Genomic DNA, 22,584 nt, shown 5'->3' with positions numbered 1-22,584 from the left:
TGACTCAATACTTCACCCAAAGTTGGGGAACAACCCAAGGTGGGGGCATTCATTGCCAAGAGGTTAAGGTCACTGACTTCAAACCACTATCCTGTCATCACTGTGGGTTTGAATCCAGACAGGGACTTGGGATTCTTTCATGTGAGGAAGCTATCCAGCTATATAACGGATCATCAGTGGTCTTAAGGTCTTCTTCCACCAATAAAAACAAGAGGGCCATTATGGCCCTGAAATCGCTCACCTGTATATAGGCCCTTGGGGCGGGGCTAATTTAACCCAGGGGCTTTTTCTAACCAACTTGGTAGACACCCATTTGAAGATGTTTCATGATAAATATCTCAGCTCTAGCTCTTTGGGGTTTTTAAAAGAAGATTTTTAATGTTTTTACTATAGACATAAAGGAAACTCAGACCCCCCGGGGCGGGACAAATTTAACCCTGGGGCTTTTATTTGAACAAATTTGGTAGACAAAGAAGATGTTTCATGAAAAATTTCTAAGCTCTAGCTCTATGGGTTATTTAAAAGAAGATTTTTTAAGTTTTTGCTGTAGACATATAAGGAAAATCAGTACCCCCAGGGCGGGGTCAATTTTGATCCCAGGGTTTTTATTTTAATAAACATGGTAGACACTCACCAGAATATGTTTCATGCTTAATATCTTAGCCCTAACTCTTTGGGGTTTTTAAAAGAAGATCTTTTAATTTTTTACTATATACATATAAGGAAAATCAATGACCCCCTGGGGTGGGCTAATTTTGACCCCAGGGCTCTTATTTGAACAAACTTGATAGACATTCACTAGAATATGTTTCATGCCAAATATTTAAGCTCTAGCTCTTTCGGTTTTTCAAAAAAAAGATATTTAAAGTTTTTACTATATACCGGTACATATCAGGAAAATCAATGACCCCCAGGGCGGGGCCAATTTTGACCCCAGGGATTTTATTTGAACAAACTTGGTAGACACTCATCAGACAATGTTTCATGCCAAATATTTTAGCTCTAGCTCTTTCACTTTTTGAAAAGAAGATTTTTAAGTTTTTACTATATACAAATAAGGAAAAGCAATGACCCTCGGGCGGGGCTAATTTTGACCCCTGGGATTTTATTTGAACAAACTTGGTAGACACTTATCAGACAATGTTTCATGCCAAATATTTTAGCTCTAGCTTTTTTGGTTTTTTTAAAGAAGATTTGTTAAGTTTTTACTATATACAAATAAGGAAAAGCAATGACCCCCTGGGGCGGGGCCAATTTTGACCCGAGGGCTTTTATTTGAACAAACTTGATAGACACTCACAAGAATATATATAGTATAACTTCTCGCGTGTTAACCCCTCACCCACAGACTTTATTGAAAAAAAATTTAAAGTACCTCCCTTTATTTTCATGAAATGTAAGTTTGGTAATATCTTTACAAATAATGCTTTTTGGAACTTTAAATCTTCATTTGAGCATCATATTTATGATATAAAACCATAAAAAATTTGAGTTACAGGATCTTTAAACAGACATCCCTGAAGCAATATAGAAGTTATAGAAAAAATAAGGAAAATTTACAGAAAGATAATTCAGAAAATATTGATGCTAGAGTTATGAACCATGTCATATATTTATTAAATGGGAGTTGATATTAAATTTAAATTTATAGCAAATCCTTTGAAAAATAAAGAAGTTAAAGCAAAATTAACAATTTCTTATAAATTTATAAAAAAAAAATCCAAGTTCAAGGGGAGAATAATTCTGAAAATATTCATGCTAAAATTATGAATATTGTCACACATGATAAAGAAAGCAAAAAATATTTCACTGCACCAAAACTTTAATCTGAAATCTGGATGTGTAAATGGACATTGATGCCGGGTGAGTAGGACAGCTCTCCATATACATTTGTACTTTGTATAGTCAAGCTAAAAATGGTCTCTTGGAATTAAAATTGTGGAATTCTGCAAATCTGTGGATAATTGGCAGCACTGTTGAAGTGAATAGCTTTGATAATTCCAGAGAAAATAGTCCAAATCAGCATCTAACAACCACATCAACAAGAGGCTCCATTTTTTTTTCTTCAAAAGGTAGTGATTTAAACAAGATTAAACATACCTGTACACTTTTTGGTTTATCTGGCTCTTCCTCAGTAAGGAGGTAACCCTCATGAGAATCTGAACCCTCCACTTGCAGGAAACAGTTAGTTGTATGTCCTATTCCTGTTGGCAATATTTTTTCACGCAGCATAGCATTTATTGTTGTACTTTTCCCATTTGATGTTCTATAAAATGATAAAATTGTTGGATATCACCATAATGCCAATTTTAGTTAACTCCTGTTAATTTGAAAAGTAATCACTAAGGTGATAACACATTCATATTTCAGCAGTTAAAGATTTATGCTATCAACAAACAGTATATGTTTCACTTTGTATCTAAAGGTGTCCATATCAATAGGAGGGTGAGCAAGGTCATTTATGAGTGAAGGTCAAGGTCTGTCTGTTTAATTTGAAGGTCTATCCTAAAATATTGTTGCGTTCAAGTTTGAAGACAATCCATTCAAAAATAATAAAGTTATAGCACTAATAGCAAAATCAGCAAAAATCAAGAAAAATTTAGACATTAGACCTTGAAGGTCAAGGTCATTTATAAATAACGGTCAAGGTTAGTCTGGTCTTCTTGAAGGGTTTGTCCCAAGGATTTATGTGGCCTGTTATGTATACAACATATTACATGTATATAATTTATATCTGACCAGTTGGTATTTCCAATATTATCATTGTTCTATTTTAAGAACATAAACTACATGTATGTACTAGAACTTTCTTAACTGTTGTAGAAAACTCATGCATTATATTTAGATAGAAATTTCCGAAATGATCTTTATTGTTGAAGTTGCTAGATTATGATTTCTGTAGAAAATGGAAGTCTATTCTAGAAACTTCTTAGCTTAATATATATAGGAGAAATTTTTCTTTCGTATGACCTTTTAAGTCATCAGTGATCTTTTAAGTCATCAGTTACCTTTTTAGTCATCAATATATTTAGAGTATTTTTCAACTTGGATATTAAGTGATTTATTGGAGCTTGGATTATTTTAAAATAGTTAAAATTATTCTTGTGGATTTTATTGTGGGAATTTATTCTAAAGTGTTCTTGGATTTTACTTGGATTTAAGTGTGCTATTCAAAAAAGGATCATTCCAGGGTCAGACTAGACATTTAAGATTTCATTTTTATTTGGATTTCAGGTATTTGTAAACGTAATTTGTTATTTTATTTTTCTTTGATAATTTTTCTGTAATAAATTTGTTATTGTTACAAGTTTGTTGCTGGCTTTTCTTTCTCGTTACGCCTGGCTCGTAACAGGCCAAGTATGAAGACAATACACTACAAACTTAAAAGGTTATGATCAATGTTAAAGTTTGGGTGATGGCAACCAGAACCCCGACATGACTGTAACAACCTCTATTTTTTCCTTCGAAGAAAAGTCAAGCTACTAAAACCAGACATACCTTCCAAAGAAGACAACTTTCATATGATCCCTGGATAACACCTCCATTATACTGCAGACCCTTTCTCTACACTGTTTTACATGTTCCTGGCACTGCACACCTTCCAAATACCTAGATGTTTCTATACCTGTAATACAAATAATGGAATATTGTTGACTTGAATACTAATACAACATTAAAACAAGACCTGTCTGTGGACAGAGAGCTCCACTTTTCTTTGCTGGATAGTAAACATAGAAAAGGGGACATAGCTCTGCAGACAGGCTAATCAGACTTACTTGTCCTTGACAATCAACAAATATTTCAAGTTTGAAGTAAAAACCATCAACAGTTTTTGAGAAAAAGGCAAAAAGTCTGAGTAAAACAAGGAAAATAATAAAACAAAAAGGCTTTAAGGATTATCTCTCTCCTACAAATGCATTTAAAATTTTATAGTAAAAAATAAATCTTTAGTTTAAAGAAAAGTTTGATACTTTTGAAATATGTACCTTAACAAAAAAGTTAACCAAGATATTCAGTCAGAAGGGAGCATAACTAAAAAAAAGTTATTTGCCCTTTACATTCCAATTAAAAAACTGAAAAAGTATTCCAAGTCCCATAATTTTGGAGAAATTGACCTAAGAAGGAAAACAATAATGCATAAAGTATTTGTAAAAACCACATTAATACATTAATAAATAGTAGGTACAGAAATATATTTGTTTTGTTTCTATACAATCAAACTTTGCCATAATGCAGTAGTGTCTAGTTAATTTTGAGTCAAGGTCATAATTATTTGAAAGACAAAGTGCAGATGTGTCTAATGTTCAAATACAAAGGCCATAATAACAAGATATGTTTGTAAAACATGTATGCCCCCTATCGGCAGCCAATTTGTCATGATTGTGATCAGGTTATTATGCATGACTTCTGACCCAGTGAACAAGCAATTAATAAGGGTTATCTAGTATCTACTGGTCATGACTAGTCACAAGGTAATAATTATTGTGACCCCATAGGTTGTGTGCAGCAATTTAAGTTATTAAAAATCTTACCAAATAATATATACATAAATTTTATGAATCACATAGGCCTCATTAATGACAGCCAAGTTGTAATATTACATAAGACCTTCAAATGTGTATACCAAAAGCACATAAAAATATCAACCAAGGCAACTTGAGTTGTTGAGTTATTGGTTAGAAACGGTCATTAAGTACAAGGTCACTATGACATTGACCCCTTGACCCCAAAATCAATAGGGGTCATCTACTGGTCATGACCAATCATCATACCAAGTTTGAAGTTCCTACGCCTAAGGGTTCTTTAGTTATTGACCGGAAACTGTTTTTACCTAAAAGGTAAATGTGACCCTTGACCTTTGACCCCTTGACCCCAAAATCAATAGGGGTCATCTGCTGGTCATGACCAATCATCATACCAAGTTTGAAGTACCTAGGCCTAAGCCTTTTTTGTTATTGATCTGAAACTGTTTTTACCTAAAAGGTCAATGTGACCTTGACCTTTGACCCCAAAATCAATAGGGGTCATATGCTGGTCATGACCAATCACCATACCAAGTTTGAAGTTCCTAGGCCTAAGCGTTCTTTAGTTATTGATCGGAAACCGTTTTTACCTACAAGGTCAATGTGACCTTGACCTTTGACCCCTTGACCCCAAAATCAATAGGGGTCATCTGCTGGTCATGCCCAATCACCATACCGAGTTTGAAGTTCCTAGGCCTAAGCGTTCTTTAGTTATTGATCGAAAAACCGTTTTAACATACAAGGTCAATGTGACCTTGACCTTTGACCCCTTGACCCCAAAATCAATAGGGGTCATCTACTGGTCATGACCAATCACCATACCAAGTTTGAAGTTCCTAGGCCTAAGGGTTCTTTAGTTATCACTCGGAAACCATTTGGTCTACGGACCGACGGACCGACAAGTGCAAAGCAATATACCCCCTCTTCTTCGAAGTGGGGGCATAATTATTGATTTAAAAATAAAAGTATTCTAGGTACTGTATTTACTGTATTATACAGCTGTAATACAGTTACTGTTATATTTCTTTAATATTATATTTTCAATTAAGCATTACTTATTTCTGAAAACATAAACAAGAGGACCATGATAGCCCATATATTGCTCACCTGAATATAAATACTCAATGACAATAACAAATAATATTGTTAACTACAAACAAAAGCAAATATAAAATATAAATCTTATGATATCACAAAGTTCATATTTGTAACAGAAATAGTGCATGTGTAAAAACATTACTGGTTGCTATTCCTAAGGGAAAACAATACTGCAAAATCATTATTATTTGTGGAGCACTAATTTTCATGTGTTGGTCAATCAACAAATTTAGGATCCAACCAAATTTTATCCAAATAATTATGTCTTACAATGTCCTATTTCTGATCTTGAGTCTATATACACGTATTACAAACATGCATCAGCGTATTTTCAGCTGATTATTGTGTTATGAAGGTATACGGATAATCAGGTAAGAAACAATTTAAATCAATAAATAGTTCTTACATTTACAATATTTAAAAAACTTGATACTTCAATTTGTAAGTGTGTAACGGTAAGATATATCGTAACCGTTTTCCACATAGTATTATTCACAATATGACAAAACACCCTTATTGTACGGCATGGTTCGTCTTTTTAAACAATTTTCAAGGCAAGTAATTATTTCAGTAAAAACTGCAGAAGATGAAAATAAATCTGCTTTAGTTAGTTTTAAGTCCAAAATATGGAAGCATTTCTGATTTCAGGTGGAAAAAAGGCTGGAATAAGTTTTCTTTTATGTGCTGGTTTTGTTTTTCTGACATCTTGTTCTTTTTTAGGGGTTAAGTAAGAACTCAGCATTGGCTGAAATGGCCTTTTTGGAAACTATTTTTTGGCCAGTTGAAATTTGTGAAAAAATACTAGATCTAAACTGGACACTTTTGCAAATAAAACTAAATTAAAAATAAATATTGTGTAGAGTTAAGGCTGCCGCTATTTTTGATATTTTCAACACTGCTCCACACTGTCTACAGAAATTTAATTGTTGGTAGATAAATAGGACCATTTTTTATTATGTGTGATAATTGAATAAAGTAAGGTAATTTTTTTTGGCCAGCTTATAATATTGATCATGACTTGTGTTCAGCAAACTGTGTCAATGATAACTAAATAACTAATGACATTTACCATTATCAATGATTTATGTATCCAAATAGTTATCACCTTACATAATATTATGACCTTTTTATTAAACATGTGATGTTACTTGTCCATGCATATTTAATGGTAACTTTTCATTCTAGATATTTTTTCACAGTATTAGAAAATCATAATGCTATAATCAAAATGTCCATAAAAAACTAAAAACATTGGTCAGGTCATTGACTATATAAGACCATACTGCATTATTTAATGAAAAGGACTGACATTTGATTAATACTTGGTAGTTAATATTGTGGAAATGATGGTACTATTGTTGTTTCAACTTTAAATTAACTTTAATTATTACAAACTATTACTTTGTGAAGTTATAAAGTTATGAAGTTATAATAATTGTCATAGACAATTTCCCTTAGACAAAATATATTGTGATATGTATTGTATCATGGACCCTGTACTTCGATAGGTTTTGTATTGTGAGGTGAGCATATCATTACACCTTATCTGAATTCGCTCTCACAAATGTTGGAAAACAATGTTGCATCCACATATAGACATAACAGGGACTACTTGTGTGCTACTTTGTTTTTTTTAGCCAGAACACTTAACTTAATCAAGTAAATATGAGGATGAAAATATATTGGCGTTCTTTTTAATCAAACAAATATACATGTAGTTGTAAAAATCTCTGTCATTTCTTTATCCTATTAAAGAAAAACTTGTATCTTGATAGAGATGAAATGGTAGAGGTACCATGTATCAGTAACTAATTACTTGTGCCGTTCTGTATACATGTATATCAGATAAACACCTTTATTTACAAATAAAACTAGAAACAACACATAACAAGTTTCAAACTTTAATATTTCCCTATGAATTATCATGTAAGTATTCAGTATTACTATCACATAATAATCATACAGTTAAACATTTAACATATAAACCAATAATCAGAACATTGCACATGAGTCACAACTATGTACTTTAATTTCAAATATCTGGACATTAAGAAGCACGTTTGTTTTCATTATTGCTTTGTTTCACAGTCCAACATTTCTAAAATTTTAATATTTCAATATGAATTATCATTTAAATAAGTGAAAATACATGATGTATACACATATAAACTGATCATCAAAACATTAAATGTGAGTCATAACTGTTTGTACTTTTGTTTTCTTAATTGGTTTGTTAAATTCACAGTCCAACCTTTCTAAAACCCGCCTTTATAAGATCTGGACACAACGTCATCTTATTGTGTGTTGATAGGCACAATTTTGAGTGTCACCATCCAAAGATCAACATTCACAACTGCCATTGGATAGCACATGTTAGAAGTTCAATCAAATGAGGACTCTGGTATGCTTTAAATACCTCAAACAGAGCGATTGCATACTGGTCACATTAAGAAATGGTAATGTATCCTGGATGTTGTTTACATATAGCATGATCACTTTTTCTACATAACATGGCATAATGTCTTCCTTACTCCAGTGCGATTCTGTGAACCTAATATCCCAGTCATTTGAAAATCGAACATCTTTAGGGGGACATCAGCAGACCTGCCAGCGTAATTCACTTGACGCGGTAAAAATGTACCATCTTTAGGAGCAGCAATAAAGACAGTGATCTGGCGCTTGTTTTCAAGACCAGCTACGGTGACCTGGGTAGAGCCATGTCCCTCCATTGTCCATTCACACACAGGAACTATCTGGCATTCTGTCCGGTCCCAGTTGATAAAAAGAGAATCTGGCACTTTGTGTTCTCTCACAATCTTGTTGACCTCACCCATGAATTCCTCCTAAATTAGCCTTAAAATCATTAGTTGAAGATTGGTAGCCCTGTTTCCCTTCCTTTTCACATTACCCATGCCTCTAATATCCAGCCTGAGAATTTTTCCTCATGATTCCCTTTGCTGCTACACAGGTCTGACATTTACAACACCATCCTTTAACCAAACCAGCCTGATGTACCTCTGTACTGCTTCGTCATGCTCGCTCAAAGTGGTTGGTGCCCCCAGTGGAGATTTTGCAAGAGTTGGTGAATCAGCCCCTATCTTTTTCTTTAATTTAACATACAGATCACGCATGCTACATTTCTCTGACCTTCCGACCCAGTTTAGTGGTAAAGCCCGTTATCAATGGCATACAGTGCAATCTTTGCCCGTGTTTCCTCAGAATAATTACCATATTCACCACATGTTCTCTTCCTAGATTCAAGTAGAATGATTTCTATGGCGTCATTGGCAGTCTGAAGTTTAGAACCAAAATAATTTTGATTATGAATGCAATTTGATGATGAATGCGCAATATATTAAAAATAATATTAAATTAAAACAGAAGAAAATATATAAATAATCAATATTCAGATTAAAATTAAATTGTTTATACACGATTTAAGCATGGACTGATATTTATATCACAGAAAACAAATATATTTGAATATTTTGATTGAAAAATACAAAATTTATTTTCTTTTCACAAGCTGTTTTGTAAACTAATAACTGACAACAATGTTCATCAAATGTACTTTTAATTATTTCTTTTCGTAAGTCTATAATTCAGACAATTATCAACATCATTTTTTAACAATTAAAAAAACACACACAAAAACGAGGTGTTTTAAATTTTATGTTCTTTGTAAATAATCAGTATATTATAAGCATTTTTATTATAAATATTTTGTAATGAATGCAAAATTAATATTATAGTATCTTGATTCTACAAAGTAGGGAAGAAATTGTGAAAATATTCAGAACATGCTTACTGTTTGTTTAAAATTTGTCATGAGTAAAACATGTAAAATCAGCCCTTAACATTCAACACCAAGTTAATTACTAAGTATAGAATTTTTCAACATGACAAAACAATGGTGCATTTTGTGTAATTAATTTAATTTAAATGAGTAAATACCTGAATAGCAATAGCGTCTGAAGCTGTTAAAGCTTCAACAGGCTCTGGAAGTCCTGCAACACTCAGAGAATGTGTTTGAACCATGCCCGGTGCTTAACCATTGTGTAAGTGTTATGTTTTAGTAACAGTAACTTACATGTAATATCAATAATTTAAACAATCTGTTTGTTTTGAATACTTTGAAGAAAGTAATTTATGAAAAAATTATGTGTTTTTATATTAACAACAAGCAATTATCATAGTATTGCAAGCAATCCATAAGTCCCCTACCGGTTAGAACCCCAGCAACATTCTGATGGGCCATTGGCCATTCAATTTTACCAGTGAATGAATGACATGAATGAACTTAAATCTTTTGAGTTCTAAGTTTGTTTATATCACAGTAATGTGTTAAGTTTCCCTGCCTAGTAAGGAAATTATGTTTATACAACCTTGTCATATTATTACGATGTGGGATTTTAAAGTAAATCCTATAAGGAATGAAGAAGTTGGAGTGAAAAATACCAATTTCTCAAAAAAAAATCTAAGTTCAAGGGGGACAAATTCTGGAAATAGTCTTGCTAGAGTATTTAACCTTCTCAAAAATGTTGAGTGATAATAAGAAACATATATATGAAGTTGGAAGTAGATACATTAGGAAATAAAGAAGTTATTTAAAAAAGACAACATTTTTTTTCATAGTTCAAGGGAGGTAATACTGATAATTTTTGTGCTAGAATTGTAAACCTTGTCACATATGATGTGGTTGATGACCAGAAACTTATATTTAAAGTTTGAAGTAAACACCTTAAGAAATAAAGAACTTAAAGTGAAAATCCTGAAAAATTTAAATCAGAAATCTTGAAATTCAGACTATTTGTTGCCATAGCAACCAGAATTTTCAACATAGGAAGAAAAGAAAAAGATGTGCATAATCTCCAGACTGCCATCTACCCATATTTCAAGTTTCATAAAAATATTTTCAGTACTTTTTGCGTTAATGCGGGATCCAGTTTTGTGGACGGACGGACTGACGGACGGAAGTTCTCACAGGACAGTAATTATGCGGCTACTCTATTGTTCTCTCTATTGTTCTTTTTAGCCACGCAAAAGAAAATAGCCACATAAAAGCATTACGGAATGAATGACATCAAAGAGAAAGAACAGTTACCTATTGTCCCTCTAGCCACATAATTACTCTCCTGTGAGTGCGGACGGACAGACAGACAGACGGAGGGTAAACCTAAAGTCCCCTCCGGTTAAACCAGTAGGGGACTAATTATAAGGGACCCTGTGCATTAATTGGCGCCGATAAAAGTTCTCAGTTTGCTCTAATTACTTGTCAATCTTATTGACATGTAAATTATCTTTTGTATAAAGGGGGGCGTGTTATGGACACCACAGGGGGCACTCCTAATTAGCCACATAATAAACGGAGTATCTAGTAGTGGAAATATGCACATCAATCGTAAATTGACACCCATATTGCCTGATGTAAGATTTCCATGTGCAAGGAAATATTGTTTTTAGAAAATGAAAATCAATGAATTTAAGAATTCACGAAAATGCCCTTTTTAATAAAACCAAGAAATTTTGTGGCCAAGAATTTAAGTGAATTTACAGTAGTTACTAAAGAAGTCACTGGTTGCTATACAAAATCTAGTTTCCTAGGAAGTCACTACCTGCCATGAAATTCAATGGTAGATTCACTCGTTGCTATGGAAAGCTAATGTTTACTATGGAAGTCACTAATTACTAATTACTATGGGTGTGATCTGTTCATCTGTATGTCACATGTGTTCTGCGCCTTGATTGGTCACTACCCCCCCCCCCCCTTTTTACCCACTCTACAACCCTCCTACCTCTCCAGAACAATGTAAACTGCATCATTTTCTCTTTTGGAACATGTTTAAATATTTGATATATATGCTTTAAATTCAATTTCCTTCATTTCCTGCAAAAAAAATATACAATGATACATATATATTTAGTAAATGGTATGCTACTTGCCGCACTTTTTTCAGCACTCATCTTAATGTGTACTCCGTAACTCCAACATTTTTTCACCAAACTTCACTATTAAGTATCAAATAGTAGGTTATTGATTACAATGATTTCAAATTATAAGAAAATATGTAATCTCAAAGTCACCGCAAGTATAAGTCGACAGTGATGTGACCACTGGGTTTTTGTGAATATTACCTTATGAGAAAGAGGATATAAGAAAAGATGCTAACAATTATTTTTGAAATAGCTAAATACTTGATTTATTTACATTATGTCGTTACTTTCGGCAGCCTTAGATTATGCTTGTACGGTCCGCTTTCTTACATATTTATTTGAGAAAATTGCGGAATTTACAACTTGATGATCTCATTTAACTTACTGATGACTTTAGATAATACCAATCAGATGGTAATATTTTTGACTTCAAATTTCTTTCAAAATCTGTTCAACGATTAATTTTATCAAACTGCAGCAAAGACAATTTGATTTGGTTCACTTCATTAAAAGAGTACTGTGAAACACTGCAGGGCGTAAGTCTATTGTGTACTGTCAAAGTCTCCCAGCATTATCTAATGTAATGGTACCTGACTAACAGCTTAGGGTGTATCATTTCTTGTCTTTAATTGGCTAATTGGCAAGTGAAAAATATCAGCGTTTTTTTTTTAAGCACTATATGAATTGTAAGCGCATCAGATTTTCTATTCTGAAATAAAAGTAGATTGGTGCCGATGTACTAAAAGCGTCTGGGGAACTTCCTGCATACAACAATGTCCTTATTATGTGATCAAATCAACTCATAAATATCTCTGAAAAAGCAAACATCTCTCTTACTAGAGGTCATGACCTTTAGACTCACACCCAGCTATTGAATCTTTTTTTTTTAAATTGTATAACATGTACACATGTTCATTAGTAACATGTACACAATCATGTTCATAAGACATGCCAATATGAGTTGTTTTCCTTTTAGTTATTTAACTAAGATTGAAGAAAAGCCATGACCTCCTAGGAAGGGCCAATTTTGACCCAAAAGCTATAGTTTGAATAATATTAATAGAGGATCACTAGACAATGTTTCATGCTAAATATCTGAGCTCTAGCCTTTGTAGTTTTGAAGAAGAAGATTTTTTAAAATTTAACTATATGAGAAAAACAAATTTCCCTTGGGACGGGCCAATTTTGACGCCAAAGACTTGTACAAGTTTCAGGAGAATACCTACAGTAGTTTTTTATAAAAATTTACCAAGAATTTTCTTTAAGCTAAAAAAAAGTCCATAATTCTGTCAAAAACCATGCTACATTTGTTTGCCTTGGACAGTGGCAAGTAAAGTTACAAGTAAATATCATAAGTGGTTGATAAGATATGATAATGCATGCAAAACTTTAACAGGTTGAGTACAGTAACCAGTACTTTGAAAATGGAAGTTATTTGGTTTTAAAGGTGTGAAGTTGAATGGGAAAGGATTCAATAGTGCAACATGAACAACTAACTTAAAATCATTAAAACTTTTTCATGTCTTACCTTCTACAAATGTTTCTGCTTCACTCAGAAAATCAAGTACATCTTTGTATATTTCATTTATATTCTTCTTTGCTTGGCCAAACAGTTTGAGTGGTGATGAGGGTGACATTCTACCATTCCCATTACGTCCATTACCCATACTTCTATGTCCAGAAACACCAGCATCTCCAGAACCTTAATTAAAATACATAATATAATCTTAGCTTGGCTTCTAACCAAATATTCTTATTCAAAATATTTGTCGCTATTCATATATGAATGGCTGCAATCAGCAATCAAAGGAATGTTTCTGGTCATCAATATAGAAGTCAGAAGATTGTCTTAGAACATTCTATGAAGCTCAGCCTAATTTCTATTTGAAGTCTTTTCAGTCATGATCAGGTGGCCCTGTATTGTTCACCTTACTTTATAATGATATAGACATGATAACAAGGGACAGATAATTTTGATCTAACTATCAAATAACTAGAGATTATCAAAGTATTGCAAGCATTATATACAAAGTCTCCTACCGGTTAGAATCCCACAAGAATAAGTAACATCCCTAATAAATGGGTCCAAATTTAATATACAAATGTATTGCACATTTCTTGTTGAGTATTTCCAAGTTACTTTAATCCTATCACACATAGAACTGTACTGTTTATGTGAATGAATGTTAATCTTAATTAGTAGAAAGAACAAGACTTCACCCAAAGTGATGATGCCACCTAAAAAGGATTCTTAAGCAGCATGCGTATTATGTAAGAAAAGCAGAAATCAAAAAATCTTAATTGCCAATATTGTCTATTGAATAATTGTTACCCGTAAACTCTAATTGTGATAAAGTGAACTTCAAAATGGCAGTGTGACCTTGACTTTTGAGGTAGGTACATGATCATTGGATGCACACATCGTCTTGATGTGGTAGACATTTATGCCAAGTTATTCTAAAATCCTATGATGCATGACAAAGTTACAGCCCAGACACGATTGTGTGTACCTATTAATTCTAATTGTGTTAATGTGAAACTTCAAAATGTTAGTGTGACCTTGACCTTTGAGGTAGGGACGTAATTCTTGAACGCGACACAATGTCTTGATGTGGTCGACATTTATGCCTAATTATTTTAAAATCATTCGATGCATGACAAAGTTATAGTCCAGACACGAGTGTGTGTACCATTTTATCTTATTGCGATAATGAAAAACTTCAAAATGATAGTGTGACCTTGACCTTTGAGGTAGGGACGTGGTTCTTGGATGCGACACATCGTCTTGATGTAGTAGACATTTGTGCAAAGTCATTTCAAAATCCCTCCATGTATGACAAAGTTACAGCCCAGACACGAATGAAGTGGGGACGCACAGACGGACGGACGAACACACAGACGGTGCGATTTTAATATGTCTCCCTTCGGAGGCATAAAAAGAAGAAAGAAAAAAAAGTTGCCCCTTCTGGGGTTTGAACCCACGCCCCTTTCAGTTCAATGCAGTTGACAGTGATTCAAGCCTATTTGAATACTCTTCAAGGTGGAGGTAATGCATTAGGGGTGGTCTACCTTAATAGCTTTGATAGTTTTATAATCATCCTACACTGCAACCCCCTGAAAGCTATCAGCATTTTAGTTTCTGAGAAGAGTTTTAAGAGATGTCATTTTTAAAGTCATAAGATGTACTTATGTATCTGTGACTCAGTGGTACCAATTATACAACCTTGGTTGAGGGCCACCACACTATTATACAACCTTGGTTGAGGGCCACCATACATATTATACAACATTGGTTGAGGGCCACCACACTATTATACAACCTTGGTTGAGGGCCACCACACTATCATTCCTGTAAAGTTTGGTTCCGATGTCCTCTCAAATGTGGCAGTTAAACAGAATAAAAGAATATTATTGATTGTTTACCTCTTGGGTCTGGGGTATCCATTGTCTGGTAATTAAACACTCCTGACATTCTCTAGTTTACAATTTAACTTCACTGAACATCTTTGTCATACCTATAAATATAAACAAGAGCTGTTTGATAGACTATTTCCAGTGCTATGTTGTATGATAGTAAAATAAGAGCCTGGATAATGTAAGAATTAATTTTTGGATCATCTAATAGACTCAGTCTGCAGACCACTAAAACTCTGCAGTGACATCATTTATGACTGGTGTGCAACAATCTCTATGTTACCAAATACTAAGAAGACAAAAGCAATGACAATCTCACCATCAAATTTTGTTTACAACACAATTAAATCAAGCAATCAAAACATTTTGAAAATGCAGACAAATGACATTGAAATTACTAAAACAAATTGGAATTTAGATTATAAATTATCATGGAATTGTCAAATAGAATGTCTCATTAAACAAGAGCCGTGAGTGCCAGAGGAGACATCCAAGCTAGACTAATTAAATACTGGACACAGTAAAGGAGACAAACCTACGAAAAAATATCAATTACGATATAAATATATTTCTGAATCAGTATCAAGAAAGCATATCTTTGCACCACATAATATGCATGTTACCATGTCAATAAAAGTTAAAAGGACACCCCTGAATCAATAAAGAAGTTACAGAAAAATAATGAAAATGCACCACATAATATGCATGTTACCATGTCAATAAAAGTTAAAAGGACACCCCTGAATCAATAAAGATGTTACAGAAAAATAATGAAAATTCTAAGTTTTACGGGAAGATTATTTGGAAAATATTGACGTTAGGAGTTATGAAATATTATATATAATTGTAAACATAGTCAGGATGGGAAAAATAAATACAATTCTTATACAGTTTTCTGAGTTTATAACAAGTTTTTCTGCAACAACAGTGTTTAGTGACTTAATAATATTGGATTTAAATACGTACAAACTTGTAAGTTTGGATACCAATGACGTTTTAAGATATTTATTGAATTTGAACTTTGGCAGTTTTAAAACCTTAATTATACTACATGGAGGTCAAGACCGAAGCGACAACATTGGTTGGATTCCAACTTTTAAATATACTGAAACAAAAAAGAAACTTTCTCCAAGTTTGAATGTAGATATGTTAGTACAGTTTTTCAATCCTTTTGAAACTCGATTTTTACGTTGAATAAACATATCGGGCTTTTATACGGGGATTAGCTGACCGATTTTGCAAACAAAACGAGTTTTACAAGCTCCTACATGTATATAAGTGTGTACATCTAAGTGGTACCCTTGAACAACTTGCACATACTCTCGAAAGTTTCTTTTTTGTTTCAGTTCAGTATATATATATACATATATATATATAGACACAAACACACACACATACACATTTAAAACATATATATTTAAAGTTTGAAGATGATCCATTAATACATGTAAGAAGAGTAAAATAAATTTTTTTAAGGAAAATAATACCGGTAAGTTAAAAATCTGTGATGTGTCATATGATGTGGTTGATGATAAGGAACATATATTTGAAGTCGAAAACCAATTTTTGTACATTCATTGTTTACTCAAATGATTCAAGCTGTATATAATCAGGGTTTTCATATTTGAAAATCAGTTTCTATCGAGCAACTCTTTCCAATTCAATGCCAAAATTATTTTGTGATAAGTTAAAGTACAATTTGAAGTGTCCAAGTTTTGCATTAATTTTTTGAATAGCTATAAATTAAGGTAAATTAAGGAAGCAATTATAAGTGATCAAATGTGTCAGCCTGGTTCTGTCGGCGCTCCGGGCTAAATTGTCCTCTAGGTGATGAAATGTTTTATCAAAACAACATTTTTTGAGTGATAAGCACAAAGGAATCGACTAATTTCTTGCATTGTTATTCGGTGTTTGTGAGAAATACACTGCACGAATTTTGGAAACGAAATTTAATAGGTACCATACATATTAATAAAAATACACGCGGTTAGCATCGTAGTAAGTGTTTCCAAATGTTTTGTTTAAATTCAATGATAGCGATAGGTAGATACATGTATATTTATATACATTTATATCTAAATAAACACAAACTTTTTTGTGCAAAGAGTTCCACCCATTATGTTCTCTTCAAAGAGGATGTATGCGGACAATGTCTGATTTCTCAATTTGTTCTGTCCCGGTTATAACGAGGAACCACGCGAAGTCCCAACGATCTCGTTGTAATCCAGAGTGCACTGTACTACTGCTTTATCAAAATGACAACGCTTGCATTTCCTTCGTATATTTTTTTGACAAAATGCCAAACCATCTTTATTAAAGTAAATATAGCCCAGGGTTCTAAGATATCAAGGTACTAAAAGTTTATTAGAAAATATTCAAATATAAATATCAAATTAAATTTATATGAATGAGATTTTTCTTCTATCTAATAAGTGCACCTTTTCCAGAACTGTTTGTCAAAAATTATTTCAAAAGATCCAATTAAAATGACATTTTTTAAACAATTTCCAATGTCTGCCAATTTGGGTAACTTCAGAGAAGGTTACTATGGACTTGGTATCACGGAATTCCCCCAAAATGCAAGTATGGAAGGATAGATGGGTCAAAATGACTAACTAATGTACAAGTTAAGTTGTGAAAAACTTCGTACAGTTATTAAACTTGCTTTAAAATCCAAACTATAAGAACAGACGATATGTCAGTATATGACTTACCCTAAAATTCCTATTAAACGCCCCCAAGGCCAAACATTTTCCAAAAGGGGGACTATTATTACAACACAGCTTTTCCAAAATCCAAAAATCACTGTAAATACATTTAGTGTTAGCAAGTGTTGGTAGCAACATTAAAAAGTGTTAAGGTTTTAAAGCTCATATTATACATATTTGTGTTTAATTTTACTATAAAATAAAATGGATTCTGAATGATTTGAATAAAATTATGGCTTTTATTATGAGTTAAGCACTGATGAGTAGATTGTTTTCCTTATATCAAAAGGCCTAGGGGGTCTTTATTAGGTGAGGGGCCTTTATTAGGAATTTTACGGTATGTGATTATAAAATATTCTAATTGACTGTGTAAAAACAATTAAAGAAAATAGTAGTCAAATATGAAGATTTTATAAATAATTTTCTTGCCATGAATACATTCATTATTAACAAAATTAAATTTATTCAAATTATTGACAGAAGAAAATGAATTTAGTGTGCCAGTTATAAAAATATCAGCATCATCGTGTGTTGCTTTAACTTAGCAGTCACAGAAAATGTTAATACTGTGTTATCAAAGAATCTGTGATATCATAGGAACCCTGTATACAAGGAGAAATGCAAGTTCTTGGTTAAAATCCCCATTTTAAAGACACAAAATAACATATGCATTTTTGACTTTTATCAGTTTTTATATAATTTAGAAAGTGCTGTTAGGCTAGGCAATACAGTGTGTCCTGGCTAGCATAAATATATAACTTACGTAATTATTTCAACAGATAAATGCACTATTTCAGAAATAAATCTTATTTTCGTAGCCGCGATCTTATTTTCGCGAAAATAGCTTATTTTGCATGTAAATTTTGCATGTAAAGGGAGTTGATAAAGCAGTGACAGAGTTTCTGTAGCCCGTATATTTGCAGGTATTTTTTGCCGGAGGGACGAAATATGTTGTTTTGGGTCTCGGACCACTATGGATTTTTAGCTTTTGCGGAATGAATTGGAATTTTTTAAACTGCCTGACTATTGCACATGGGATGATTTCATTACAGATTTGCAATGTTATGACATATATGTTCTTAACTAAATGTATTTTCGTTTTCCAGGTTGTGTAGTTTGGGATCAGATTTATCAGACATATTGATTGTAGGACATTGACGGCAGAAACTTGAAATTTAGTGTGGAGTGCTACCTAAACATACATACATGTATACTCGAACCCCATGATACCGGTGACTCCACGGTTCCGGTATATTCACAAATCTCGTGATATTATTGTCAACGCCACCTACCGAGTGTTTATATTGACATGCTCCCAGTAAAATTGGCTATTTCAAAGTTTTTAAACATTTTCATGAGTTTTTGAAGGAAATATTTCACATATCCTATATAATTCACCTTATTTTTATTTTACTATCCTATTTCTCCATTGCATAAATTGGTCTCTCTACAAAACACTTTTTTTTCCAAAAAAGTAAAAAATGACAGGTGCTGACGTCATTCAACCTCCATTACATGTCACTTGACCTTTTGACATCATTTTTTGCGGGAAAAAATTAATCTATGGAAAGCCATTAGTGCATATAAAATAGTTTGTGAAAATTAAAGTCAGTTTCATTCAGTCTTTTAAGGGAGCCTGTGTAAAGTGCCATATTGATATTTAGTCTTCATCATATAGAAATAAAATTGATTCAATGATATAAAAGGACCAGAAAATCACAACAACACTCAGGGCCTTTTTACCCTCTATTATAGGGGCCGGTATAGGGCTGCTTCCCCAAAGAAAATTTCTTTAAAATCATGCAGTTTTCCCCAAATATTGAATTTACATCAAGTTTTTTCTTCCCCTTTTGCAAATATACCATGTAATTTTTCCCCAAAATTAAGGGCTGGGCTGCTTCCCCAACTTGTGAAAAAATGCCCTGAACACTAAAATTAAGTGACTCCACGGTTCGGGTATATTCACAAATCTCGTGATATTATTGTCAACGCCACCTACCGAGTGTTTATATTGACATGCTCCCAGTAAATTGAGTAATATTGGCTATTTCAAAGTTTTTAAACATTTTCATGAGTTTTTGAAGGAAATATTTCACATATCCTATATAATTCACCTTATTTTTATTTTACTATCCTATTTCTCCATTGCATAAATTGGTCTCTCTACAAAACACTTTTTTTTCCAAAAAAGTAAAAAATGACAGGTGCTGACGTCATTCAACCTCCATTACATGTCACTTGACCTTTTGACATCATTTTTGGCGGGAAAAAATTAATCTATGGAAAGCCATTAGTGCATATAAAATAGTTTGTGAAAATTAAAGTCAGTTTCATTCAGTCTTTTAAGGGAGCCTGTGTAAAGTGCCATATTGATATTTAATCTTCATCATATAGAAATAAAATTGATTCAATGATATAAAAGGACCAGAAAATCACAACAACACTAAAATTAAGTGAAGGGAATTTTTGAATCCAGCCACATGGTATAATATACACCTGTAATTGGGAGGAAAAGGTTCTAAAACAGAGATCCCTTGGGAGTCATAAAAGATGAACAGTAAATTATTGAAACACACGTTTTTATGTTGTTTTAAAGTATTTTTTTTTCAGATTCTGATATGAATACAAGAATGCTAAAATGATATATTTGCTATTAAAACTGCAATGGCTTTCCATATAAATAACATTTTAACCAGTGCACCGGTAGCATGAAGTGGGCAGCACGAAATACCCAAATATACCCAAATACACCCAAATATGCCTAAATATACCCAAATATTGCCCAATTATTCTTAAAATAAATGTTTTATCCTAAAAAAAGAGCTGTTTTATCATGAATACAATATACATTTTCACTAAGATATAATCAACCATACCCAAATATACATTTCCCTATCATTGTGTTTTGAACCAAAATACAGTCTATATGTACACCATTAAAGCTATTTTTTTAAATAACATGGACACTTGTATATGATATGAAATTTCAACAAAATTACACCTTAAAAATGTAAGTGTAGACAACAAATATCATATCATAAGATAAGCAAATGTCACAACTTTATTTTCTTACAACATCGTAACTGTCCATTTCAACGGAATGAATGAAAATTATAGCAGGCTAAGTCATATTATATTTAATAAATATTTATTTATTTCTTATTATAATCTATATTTTATACAAACAAAAATAAATATTGCTATATTTGGGTATATTTGGGTATATTTGGGTATTTCGTGCCGCCGCATGAAGTCTGTTTAACTACGTCATACAAAATGGTCGACCATTGTTTACATTCGCAATGAGCGAGAATTTCAGAGTAACAGATCTCTGTAATGTATTTTTAAGAGGATTACATGTTAATGAAGTTGTTTATTCCTTCTTTTTTTTCAAGTCAGTAAAATTTTATCTGAAAAATACCTTGTATAAAATATGTACACCGGTATCGTGGAGACCCGGGCTACAAGGATTGGCACCTTAAACTGTTAAAAGAAAAAAGGGCAATAAAAAATGCGAAACTCGATTATACTATCGGCAGACAATCGATTGTGGTGTTCCGATTATCGATAGTAATTGTTTAGTCCGATAGGCGATACCCAACACCATTTTTAATTTTAACGACACACTAAATAATCATAGGCACTTGGTTTTCGGGATAAAATAACCCTTTGAGAGGTTTGTAGAACTCAAATATAAATTTATTATAATTGAATGTTACAATTTTTTTAACGTAGATGTCTCTTTTCTAAAACAGTCATTTTTCCGATATTACTAAATGTTTTTTTAGTAATATCGGAAAAATGACGGTTTTAGGAAAGAGACATCTACGTTAAAAAAATCATTACATTCAATCAAATTTGAGTTCTACAAACCTCTAAAAGGCTTTTTATCCCGAAACCCAGTGCCTATGGAAATAATCGAATTCGAAAATTATTCGAAGGTCATACAAGCCTGGTACAGTTTATCGGCAATGCATTAGATGTAAACGGGTAACACACCTAAAAGAACGTCTATTGTTCCGTTTAGAATACTATTTTATCAAATGACTTTACGATACAGAGCATATTAAACATTATAAAGAAAAAAAAAATACCGTGCCTCGCAATAACAATCGCAACTTCTCGGGTTAGGCCAAGTATTCCGAATGTAGGGGGTCTCCTCTCGATATTTCCCGGTCTCTCCCGGTCTATTTCGACCGCCGTCAATAGGTACCTGACAGATGCACTCCCAGTTTGCCTTCCCCTTCTTATTTGCGGTGGCTACTAAATATGTATGCAAGTCGATTTTTGTGATAATAAAATTTTGATACACAGGAGGTCAATGAGACCATTATATGCATCATGGACGAAAATAAAATAGGTGATGAGCTTGACTGACTGATAAGATTATGCAACTCGGACTGATACCTGACACATATTTTTCGTATGCATGACCGACATGCACGAGCATTCTTTTCAGACAATATGAAGTTGGCTCATATGACTGTGTGTGTACCACACTTGCAAAAATTTATATATGTATATAATTATGCACATAAAACAATCTTCAAACATCGAAGAATATGTAAAATGTGTACTGCAAATATTTGTGCACATTATATTTAATCAATAAATCATATGCATTCATTTTTTATTGGAAAATTTGACTTAGAATTTATAGAAAATAAATTTCTAATTACCTCCCTTTATTTACATGAAATGTTAAATTCGTAAATATCTTTATAAATAATGCTTATTGGAACTTACAATATTGACAAATCTTAATTTGAGCATCATATTTATGAAATAATACCATGAAAAAATTGTGTTACAGGATCTTTAAACATGCATGATTTTTACATGCATTACAGTATATCTTTTTTTTTATATCTATCTGTTTACCGACCCGCTGTCTCATCTTTTAGGGA

The 22,584-nt window shown here is 32.7% G+C and overlaps 1 protein-coding gene across 4 annotated transcripts in view; it reads right to left on the bottom strand.

The window, feature by feature from the left end:
- LOC132723989 (mitofusin-2-like) overlaps positions 1-21,910 on the bottom strand; it is an 83,887-nt gene extending 61,977 nt beyond the window's left edge. The window contains exons 1-5 of one of the 4 annotated variants that reach the window (XM_060708797.1): positions 21,777-21,910; positions 14,979-15,070; positions 13,084-13,257; positions 3,499-3,625; positions 2,101-2,266 (exon numbers count right to left, since the gene is read on the bottom strand). In XM_060708797.1, coding sequence (XP_060564780.1) covers positions 2,101-2,266; positions 3,499-3,625; positions 13,084-13,257; positions 14,979-15,027 — 516 coding nt within the window. In that variant the 5' untranslated portion in view covers positions 15,028-15,070; positions 21,777-21,910. Of the gene's footprint in view, positions 1-2,100; positions 2,267-3,498; positions 3,626-13,083; positions 13,258-14,978; positions 15,071-21,676 lie in introns of all 4 variants that reach the window. The other 3 variants (XM_060708794.1, XM_060708795.1, XM_060708796.1) reach the window with 3 other exon arrangements.
- Positions 21,911-22,584: the final 674 nt, after the last annotated feature.

Source organism: Ruditapes philippinarum, unplaced genomic scaffold, assembly GCF_026571515.1.
Source record: "Ruditapes philippinarum isolate M1 unplaced genomic scaffold, ASM2657151v2 ctg1596_1_1_1_1, whole genome shotgun sequence".
Classification (NCBI taxonomy): domain Eukaryota; kingdom Metazoa; phylum Mollusca; class Bivalvia; order Venerida; family Veneridae; genus Ruditapes; species Ruditapes philippinarum.
Note: the sequence above shows the minus strand (reverse complement) of the source record. Positions and strands in the feature narration are given on the sequence as shown.